Source organism: Teleopsis dalmanni, chromosome 2, assembly GCF_002237135.1.
Source record: "Teleopsis dalmanni isolate 2A chromosome 2, ASM223713v2, whole genome shotgun sequence".
In the NCBI taxonomy this organism is placed as follows: Eukaryota; Metazoa; Arthropoda; class Insecta; order Diptera; family Diopsidae; genus Teleopsis; species Teleopsis dalmanni.
The window spans coordinates 216,551,897-216,563,454 of NC_051847.1; the positions used below are offsets into that span (position 1 = coordinate 216,551,897).

The following is an 11,558-nucleotide window of genomic DNA, read 5'->3' on the forward strand; positions in this document are numbered from 1 at the left end:
TTCACTCACTCTTCTTCGGTATTTTGAAGTCTTCCACGATCTCTTGCAGCTTGCGAGTTCCACGTAATCGTGCATAAAAAATATTAACATAAGTCGGACTCTCGTAAACTATGATCGATTCAATTACGCTTAATGCTTTTTGCTAGTTGGTAATACTCACCAGTACTTCATTGGAAATTATTCTAGACCACAATATTTGGAAAAAATTTCGCAAACATCTGTTTATAAAACATTATAGCTTTGACTAGGATTCGGTTTTACTGTAACAAGTCATGAAGTCTTAGAGCCGTAAAGTAGCACCGATTTTACGAAAATATTAAATATTTTAACTTTAGCAGAAGTCTTCATAAACCTCTCATTTCATATATTTGGAACTTGTAATTTTCTGTTTTGCTATGCTAATTATATTTATTAAAAATGTGGTCAAGTCATTGTACGTCAAATATATAATATAATTTATATCATATATACTTGACATTGTTTTATTTATTATATACAGTACAATTTTCTAAGTTCCTCATCCGAGCTATTGTGATAGAGGCAGGGTCAGTTGTCGTCTAAACAATCACGCGCATTGATTGAGAAATTGTAGAATTAGTTAAACATAGCTTTCCATGTGCTGGATCCGGATAACGCTGGACAGTGCCGTAACAGGTGGTCCGATATAATACAATATCATTTAAATAATTAAATGATGTTATAACTAAATTAATTGATACATTCAATTATGTACATATTTGTACATAAATGGAAAATGTAGGATTAATAGGAGAGTTATTTTTTGCTTTTGTTCGTAATACAGCACCAAAATATTGTTAAATAAAAAATGCAATTTGTTGTTAATATTTTTATTACAATTATATAAAGACTCATAATTTATACAATTATTATTTTATTACTTCATTTCATGTGTAAAATTATGTACATTTATAAATAGTTACTAAGAAGTTTACTAAGAAGTTTATCACATGTTTAAAAAAAAAGGGTTCCCAACGTTAGTGTAACCCTTCGAACCAACAATACAAGTGGTAGAAAACTTGTTCTAACCAAAGATACTTCTGACTTTTTTATCTTTAGTTATATGTTTAGGTTACTTTGCGTTTGTCTTGTTCCGATACTTCTACTTAAAGGTAACAATATGAAGACAGTTTTTTTCTGGTTAAAAGAACTAACTACGCATGCGCCGGTATCTGTGCTGAGACTGCTTACGTTTGTGGTGTTGAGATTCCACAGCAACATTCACTGCATTGGCTTCGATTCGCATGCCTTGATATAGCTGTTCGTTCGGCTCAAAAACAGGTAGGTAGGTAGGATGTATAGTTAATATTGTTTTACGCTGCTTTGTTTTGTATTATTCATGCTAATGATTGCGATGATGATGAAGACGATGATATCGCCACTTATGGATTTTCAACGCCTGCGCTACCATTACCCATGCTAGTTTTGAAAGAGTAAATATTAAACGTTGATCTTAACTATGTTTATGTTCTTGACCGTGATGCGACAGCTGCGCCATCATAATTAATAAAACACAAGAAGAAGCAACAAACATATCTACTTGCTTTTCATACAATATTGTAATGTATATAAGAATAGCTACACGAGTATATTTAAATGTGTGTTAACTAAGTAGCCTACGTACACGAGGAGTCTTACATGTTTAAATAGGAAATAAATATTGATTTGAAAGGAATTTTATAGGAAAAAAAACCACTATATTTTTGAATAGTTTTATTTGTTTTTAATGTGTTATTAAGTTTGAATTAAATCACTTTTGTTTGTACAGAAAGTGCTTTAATGATAACAAATTCATATATTCTCATGCACATGCTAATTTCAAAAAAAAATTTATATACAATAGTATATTTGTGTGTATATGTGACAGTAGTACCCGTAATAATATAGGCTCTCTCTCAACTCGTTAACTTCAAATATTTTGAATAGCGCTTTAATCCACGTACAAAGTGAATGAGTGAGATACTTTTTTTTTTATTTATTTATTTGTTTTTTTTTCGTGTGTATAGATACGACGAACACATTGAAATGCACAAATTTTTGTTTCAAACACATTTGCAGTTAAGCAAAGCAAACCAAAGCGAAGTATATTTGTAAATGTATTATGTGGCGCCAAGCAAATAGGCGCCATCGACCACACGTTCTATTATTCCATGCGCTATTAAGTTTTATTATAGAGCGCTTTTATTGCTTATAGATGAACGAAGCGAAACAGCTTACTTGCTCGTTAGCCTACTAGCTGCTAGCTGCTAGCTACTTAACTCGCTATGTAAACATAGACAAATAGCGTACTAACTATGCTTTTATGAATATCTGAACATGATTAGATACAAAATTTATTTGAATTGGATTTCTGTTTTAATTATTAATATTTTTTTCTTTTCTTCTGCACAATGGATATAAAGAATTTTCATTATTGTTGAAAATATTTTTTACTCGAATTTCAATTTTAATGAACGTTAAAGATGTTAAGATGCCTGTCATAACAAAAATTGAACCGGAAATACAAGTACAAAGTTAAAAAGATACTTCGGATTTTGAGCATGATTTTTTTTTTATTTACAAATATACATTTTAAATTGTAGATAAATTATACGAAATACATACATATGTATTAAATTCTGTTTGATTTAAATGAGCTATTAAGAATGCATTTTTATATACTAAAAAGTTTATTTTTTAATTTTTAAAAATATTTCTGAACATTTTTTTTTAAACATCTGCTCTGGATTACATCAAAGAAGTAAGAAAATGCGGGAATGTTTGTTCAGAGACACCACCAAACATACACACATACACAACATACACAACGTTATTAGTATTTAGGGACTAAGGATATATGATGTATTAAGAAAGAGTCAACTGGGTTTATTATAATATGAATGGATTACACACATTAAGGAGAATGAAGAATAATAATTACTGAACTCATTCATGTATGGTATTTTTGTAGGACAAATATTTTTAATGGTGACTAAAAAAATATCATCAAATATTTTGCACCAAAAAAACAAACCATATTATAACAATAATAAAAGTAAAAATATAATAAAAATAATAAAAGTAAAAATATAATAAAAATAATAAAAGTAAAAATATAATAAAAATAATAAAAGTAAATAATATAAAAAAATAATAAAAAATAATAAAAAAAATAAAAATTAAAAAAAATAATAAATATAATAAAAAAATAATAAAAAATAATAAAAAAATAATAAAAATGATAAAAATGATAAAAAAATGATAAAAAAAATAAAAAAATAATAAAACTATGTTAAAACAAAAATTCATTAAACCATTAATAACATATTACCATAATAATAATGAACCATAATAAAAAGCCTGTTAAATATAGAATAGAAAAAAAATATATACAATATACAGTAAAACATAATAAAATTGGTTAACAAAAATATAACAATGTAAAAATATTTAAAAAAAAATTATAGCAATGTTGAATAAATAACAATAATAATGAAATTAAAAATAACTGTTAATTGGTCAATATCTAAATATAGAATTTTCTGAAATACATCTACATATAACGTTATTAAACTACTCAATTACAATAAAAAACTAACACAAATAATATGTATAAAAAAATAATGTTTTGTAAAATGTAAAAAATAAATAAATAAAAAAATATATAAATTAAAATAAATAAATAAATTAAAATAAATAAGTAAATTAATATAAATAAATTAATTAATTAAAATAAATAAATTAATTAAAATAAATTTAAATAAAATAAATAAATAAATTAAAATAAAATAAATAAATAAATTAAAATAAATAAAGATAATTAATAAATTATAATAAATAATTAAATAAAAAAATTAATATAAGATCTAATTTTTTAAAAATAATAATTTAATAAATAATAATAATAAACAATATATAAAATAATATCGCAAGAATAAATATATGGTAATAATAATATGCAATATGAAATAATGATATTTAATATGAAAGATAATAATAAAATAAATTTATAAAATAATTTAAAATTAATAATATTATTATTAATAATAATATAAAATAATAAAAATAATAATAAAACAATAATATAATTAAAATAACTGTATAAAAATAGTAAAAAAATTATAATATATTATATAAAATAATATTAATTATACAAAACAAAAATTATGATATAATAATAAAAATATATATGAAAATAATAATACAAAAGGAATTATTCTACACTGGTAATAGAATAAATAATGCATGTAGAAAATATAGATAATTCTGATAACCTATAAATCATTTCATATATTAGATACTAACACCTTTATCGTTGGCTTTTATGTTACAAGAGTAGGTGGCTGATGGGTCTAAGATCCAAGTAAGTAGCTTGTTGGTGAGAAAATTTAACTATTGTACTTATAGCTATATATAACTTTCACTTAATTAGGTTAAATAAAATAGGTATGCCTAAATAATACAGATGGACTGCGAACTTAAAAAATCGAGTACTAATACCATAATAATAGATTACAATTGTTAGATAAAGATTCTTAAATAATGAAGTATATGTTAATAGTTACTCGCTATAAGAAGAGTATTTAAGAAACGATTAAAAAGTTGGATTTATTAAATCAACTAGTCACCATGAAAGAAACTAGTGATAAGTAACTAGTAGCAAAGAGTATATACACATAGAGTGTGCATGTCGAACAAAATATCAGTCACAAAAATTTTGTTCTACTGGTTTTTTAAAAACCCAGGAATTACTCAATATTTGAGTCCTTTTACTATATGTGTGCAAAGAGACTGCATTTTCATTGATATGTGCACATTATCACACTCAACCGCTCTTTTGGTTATAAATATGCTCTTTTGGATATGAAAACATATGTATATACATATATGCATTTTATATTATGTTCGTTTTCTTTAATTTGTATGTATATTTAAATATGTTTATATTTCGTTTATTAAACTATTTTATATGTTTTGTTCTTTATTATTTTACTAATATTTACAATATTACAATTTAATTTAATTCTAAGAATACTTTCGTTTTGAAAGTATTTTTTAGCTACGTACCCTATTGTGTATCTTAAAGACAATAAATCAATATTTATGTTCTTTGAATTGGAAAATGCATCTGATATAATGCAATTTTCGATGTCATTGCACTCTAGATCAGAGTAGGCTTCTACTGCACAGTTACTAGACACCCTAGAGTTATTTTCATAGAGTTCTATCAAAGAAGAAGAAAGCACATCATCAAGGCACTTGTTATCATTATCCTCACTTTTTTCACAGTTGGCTACTTTTTTAGCGTATGTATATGATATTATAAGTCACCATTTATATATGGTGCAATTTTTTACCTAAATATGTTGTTTTTTAAAAACCTTTACAATAAATAATAAGCAATAAAATAAAAATAACTTAATAGTAAAAAACAATAAACTATTAAAATTAAAAACAAAACCGCAATAAAAGAAGGATTAGCAGGGTGGTCTATAGCGCAACAAGAACAGGTAGTTTGCACTTATATTATCATAGTCGCCATCGTAAGCAATATTTATAATATAATAACTGTCCTTATATTATTACTTATTGAATTTTTTGTTAAACTTTATGAAGTTTACTGAAGCTCATATTTTGCATAATTATTCAGTAATTTCTGAGATCTGAAATATATACAAAACATAGACTGGGAACAGCAAATTTTTGTGATCCTTAAGCATTAGGCATTAGCATTAGTGAAAAAATTTTATGGAAAACTTGTATACATTTTTTGGGTATCGATTGTATTAGATTGTAGTGAAAAAAGTCGTAAAAACACGAGGGATTTTTGCAAATTTTCACTTTTAAATTTAACTGTTAATAAAATTTAAACATGTTTTTATTTAAAAATGGTAACAATATCCTAAGCTGTAAAAAATATAAAAAATAATAATTTTTCAATTAGTAGATATAAAATTATAAGGGTTCAAATTTCGCCAAAATTGTACGAAATCTCAATTTTGCCAAAATTTCATACAATTGCGAATAACATACAATAATTTACAAAATATACTGTGCTCTTTACTTCTATACAAATGTGTTTCAGTTAAACTTGAAAATAAAAATTTCGATTTACAGAAAATTCTATATAATAATGAAGAAAAAAAACGGATTGTGGACAAAAAATAAGTTTTTTGGTATTTTTGCAGACATTTATTGCTTTGATATTTTCATTAGTTGCTGTTCTTGATTTCTCAATATATTGTTAAATGCACCTTTCTACATAAAAATACCAACAACTGTAGTTCAGAGCGCAGAAAAGCAATACAAATTTCTTTAAAACTTATTAAGTATAAAATGCTTAAACACTCCAAACTCTCCCGCATGTTAAAGCTGAAAAATTAAAAATTGAGTCACAACGAGTCCATATTAGTGCTGTTCATATTCGAATTTACGAAGTATTCGAAGAAATTCGAATATTCGAATAGTAAACGAAGTCTTCGAAGTTGAAAAAAACTTCGAAGTTTTTGTGAATTTTTGTTCTCGAAGTCTTCGAAGTTTAAATGTAGTGAAAAACTTCGAAGACTTCGAAGACTTCGTAAGCAAAAGGTGAAGTGAGAGCGCAAAATGCAAACAAACGTGCATCACACAAATTATTTGAGGGATGAAAGCATTTGCTTTGTTTGTACGGTTTTATGTTTTTTGTTGTTATTCTATGCAGAAAATTAAAAACATGTTTTTTTGTTTTATTTTATTACATAAAATTTATTTTATTATTAAATATGTATTATAATATATATTATTTTTAAATATGTTATTATTAAATATTTTTTATATTAAATAAAAAATTCACATTTTAAATAACTTATATTTATTATATATATTTAAAAAATTATATTTGAGAAAATTTTTAATATAATATAAAATATATACGTAATAATATGAAAATATTGATATTGATGGATTTTATTAGTAATGGAATTTTATAAAAGTTTTCATTTTCCTTTTCAATAAAATCACAAATTAAAATCTTGAAAATTAGTTATGGAAAAATGAGTTTTGCTTATTAATGCCTAATTATTTGACCTGTATGAGCTGTGATGATCACGCAGGCAAGCGCAAATTTATTTTTGCATTATAAAATTTTGAATGTTTTGTTGTAGTTACAGTTATTTTACTGTTTATGGAAAAATTTTAAATCCCTTATTCTAGGAAAAGAAATACATAATATTATAAGGAAGTATCTAAATAAAATGTAAATTAGTGTATAAGCAAAATTGTATAAAAGAAATTCCATCAAATTTTCATGTATTTTATATTATATTAAAAATTTTCATAAATATAATTTTTTAAATATAAATAATAAATATAAGTTATTTAAAATGTGAATTTTTTATTTAATATAAAAAATATTTAATAATAACATATTTAATAATAATATGTATTATAATACATATTTAATAATAAAATAAAAAAATAAATTTTATGTAATAAAATAAAACAAAAAAACATGTTTTTAATTTTCTGCATAGAATAACAACAAAAACATAAAACCGTACAAACAAAGCAAACGCTTTCATCCCTCAAATAATTTGTGTGATGCACGTTTGTTTGCATTGTGCGCTCTCACTTCACCTTTTGCTTACGAAGTCTTCGAAGTCTTCGAAGTTTTTCACTACATTTAAACTTCGAAGACTTCGAGAACAAAAATTCACAAAAACTTCGAAGTTTTTTCCAACTTCGAAGACTTCGTTGAAATGCGAATATTCGAATATTCGAAGAACTTCGAATTTTTAAAAACTTCGAATAATGTGAAGAGCACTAGTCCATATGACACAAAAATAACTCAAATACTATTTCCCCGATTTCTGCGACCGATTTTTGTGAAATTGCCATCACTTCATTTTTAAGATTTTTTGAGTGATGCACACTCTATGTATATATACTCTTTGCTAGTAGCTACCCTTTGGTTTTTGTAAATGAAAACTTTGATTGTTTTTATTTCACATGTAAATTCATTTTCTGTTAAACGCTAGTAAAACATATTTTTCGCACATAAAAATCTTCGCACCTTGATGCGTTCGAATTGGTTTTCGCGCTGAATTATTCACAGATTCACTTAGCTCGTTTAGTGAGTGGATGGGTGCGAGTGCGAGTGCGAATGCGAATGCGAGTGAGAGTACTGGGGCTTTTTAATACTCGAACATTTTTTACTTGCAAAATTGTATATACATTAGAAAGAACAGCAGAAATAATTTGAATTTTTTATGTTGTTTGTTGTTTGCTGTTTGTTGATAGTGGCATTATTGTAAGTTGTTGTTGCTTTTATTTAGCATTAGTGAATTTTTCGCTGATATTTTTTTATTCGTCAAGCAAAATACTTCGTTTAGTTTATTTTGAAAGTGTGTGATGGCGGTGAAATTCTTTTTAAATTATTTGCGTAAATTTAGAAACTGGCGCCAGGAAATAATCTACGCGTCGTTTTCGTTAATTTTTGTTGCTGGTTGCTGTTTGTTATTGTTGTTGTTGTTGTAGTTGTTGCTGTTGCTGTTATTATTATTGTTGGCGACGGAATTACGAATTTCAAATTACATTCCCAATTATTTTTCAAGCAATTGTTAATAATTTTTTATTTTACTTTCAGTGCTGGTAGCTAGCCATTAAATTAAAAATATATTTCATTTTCTTTAAATAAAATTTAAGTGTCAAATTATTAAATAAATAAGTTAAGATATGAGCCAAGTATCTTGCGGGTATGCACCTGTGCGTATGTACATATACATATCGTTATTGGTTCAATTAATTTGTATGACAAATAATATTTATTTATGTTCTAAAATTAACACCTTTTACAAGTTTGCACCTGATCGACATAATGGAATGAATAATTCAAATTAAAAAAAAGGAAATAAGCCAGTCATGTCTTCAGTAATAAGTATTCTAGACATATTCTCATAATGGTCAAAAAAGGTTACTTTGAAACGGAAGTAGATTTTTGATATCAAATAAGATATAAAGAAAAAATAAATTAAGAAAATATATTAAATTTGTTGGAAGAGTAGAATACAACAATAAAAATTTTCTAATTATACAAGAAGGACATTTCCTTTCTTGTTTGAATATTTTCAGGCATGAATATTAACATTTTAGTTTTGTATTTAATAAGTTACAGTAGTAGTATATATATGCATATAGAAATATATAAGGACGTTTTTATTAATGGATATGATTAATAGTTAAAAGCAGTCAAAAATAACATTTAAATATTACATGTTGTTAAGAGAGAAACAACTTGTAGGTTATATTAAGTCTTCTCTCACTCTTTAATTTTCTGGAACTTTAGTTAAACTAATAAAGCTGTGATCTTGAAACTATGATCTTGAAACTATAATATACAGAAGTTATAAGTTTCTATATAAAAATATTTAAAGTACCGATTTAAAATTTTAAAACAATAAGCGAAAATGTAAATTATATATATACATAATATTACAATATATACATACATATATATCATATGTGCTCTTAAAAAATTTTTTGGTTTCTGCCATACTGCCATACATAACTAGACTTCATTATAGAGAAATAACTTAATCCTTATCAATTACATAAAAATTGTTAAGAAAAAACAATAATATGCCAATAATTAGTAAATTCACAGTTACTAAATTCACAATTACAAAATTCACAGTTACTGAATACACAGTTACTAAATACAACGTTAGTTAGGAACATAATCATTTATATATATATATTAAAGATACGGTAATTCATATATCGAATATTATTGAATTTATAATGCTTACCTGTTGTTTCTGTAATCCGAAACCAATGCAACGGATTGCAACACACATAGACGGGATCGCACTCTGTTGGACATATTGGCAAGCGTTTCAGTTCGGATGCGTCTCTTAAATTTTGCCAAAGAAAAAGCGCACACACGACTACGAACGGTTCTTCGTCGATAATAAGACCACGTTTTACCAGAATACATTGCTGGTGCACGGCTAAACGATTTCTCGCGTCCGATGTTAATATCGATTGATCGGATCGACGACTCGTGACTGCTGTCAGCAATGCCGATATTTGACTTTTTTTCATGTTCTTTAACAGAGCATTGAAATACTCTTTGGCCATAGTCGTTGAAGTGAGAGCAGACTTTTTGGTTAGAGTTCCCATGCGATGCCGTTGTTCGTAACGATTTTTCATATTGTTGTTGCTGGCATTGTTGTTGTTCGGGCATGTTATATCGATACGCGATTGTGACGAAAATACGCCTCCACAACAATTCCGCACCAAATTCGAAGCGGTCGTTGCAATTGTTGTTACAGTCGATGTTATAACTGCTGAAGTTTGACTGGTCAGTGTTGGACGACGTACTTGTTGTTGTTGTTGTTGCTGCTGCTGTTGTAGTAGTTGATGTTGTTGTAATTGTTGTTGCTGTTCCTGTTCCTGTAATTTTTGACTTAGTTGATAATAACTGCTGTTGTCGGATTGTTCGCATATGTCGACGGACATATTGTCGCCATAGTTTTCGTATTCGCAGCCAGTTATTTTGTAATTTGCTGCTATTTGATCTTCTGATTCCGTTGCTGATGCAGAAATTTCCGTTTCCGCATCCGTTGTGTATTGTGATTGCTGACGAAACGACATAAGGTAATCGGCATGAACTTCGGATGATCCGGAGCAGTCCATTCCATAAGGCCCGGATGAATATGGTGGCAGGGGAGTATTTGACTGTTGTTGGCGGTGTTGTGATATATTCGACACTATCGCCAATGGCGAACTGTTCGAATTTAAGCAACAATTTCTGTATGACTGTCTGGATTGTTGTATCAACTGTTGTTCTTGATGGTATTGAGGGTGGCGTAGAGGTTGAAGGCGATGCGGCTGTGGTGGCTGATTGTTCGTCCCATCCGCATTTGCTGCAAATTGCATATTTTCTGACGCATAACGCCATAGTTTTTCTTTTTTGCGTGAAAATACCATGGAGAGACATTAAATGTGTTGGTAACATCGATGTTATCTTATCGTATTCGCATTATTTGTTCCGACAAATTTTTTATGCTGATTACTTGCCGTTGACCCGTTTTTCCGCCACAATTTCAATTGAACGTTAAATAGGTACAACGCGCGTTCTTTCGGCAAACGTATAATTTTAAAATTATTATGCAATACTACTTTTGAAAATTTTAAATTTATTTTTATTTTAAAATAGTACAAATTTTCAATTCAAATCACACATTCACTTTTTAGCTATTATTAAAATTAAATACATTTACGTTTAAAGCCATATGAACAGAAAATTATTTCTTTAATTTGAATACAACATTCGTGTATGTTATTTATTTATTTATTTATTTTTTCCTTCTGTTAAATTAACGCAACTCTTATTTATTTCAATTTTTATATATTGTATCATATATAAAGCTTACTAATAAATTAATATGGTAACACTTATTTTAGAAACTTAAGTCGAATCAAACATATATACTAACAATATATGCCTAAAAGCACTATTAAATAATTATTTTTATTATATTTTTTATCACTTGTTTTTATAACTTTCGATATGTGTTGGT

At 26.5% G+C, this 11,558-nt stretch overlaps 1 protein-coding gene across 1 annotated transcript; it reads right to left on the reverse strand.

Moving 5' to 3' along the window:
- Window positions 1–969: 969 nt before the first annotated feature.
- Window positions 970–11,149, reverse strand: LOC119681696 (GATA zinc finger domain-containing protein 5-like). Its single transcript, XM_038094954.1, has 2 exons — window positions 9,783–11,149; window positions 970–1,437 (listed from the first exon to the last, which is right to left on the reverse strand). Exons 1-2 carry the CDS (start codon window positions 10,963–10,965, stop codon window positions 1,361–1,363), a joined length of 1,260 nt encoding a protein of 419 aa, XP_037950882.1. The 5' UTR covers window positions 10,966–11,149; the 3' UTR covers window positions 970–1,360.
- Between the last annotated feature and the right edge of the window lie 409 nt (window positions 11,150–11,558).

Bases quoted from the DNA above. Each gene is read 5' to 3' on its own strand.
- LOC119681696 (XM_038094954.1), bottom strand. From the start codon at position 10,965: ATGGTATTTTCACGCAAAAAAGAAAAACTATGGCGTTATGCGTCAGAA. The intron at 1,438-9,782 runs GTAAGCATTATA...TTTCAAAACTAG, and splicing joins TCGGATTACAGAAACAACAG to CATGGGTAATGGTAGCGCAG.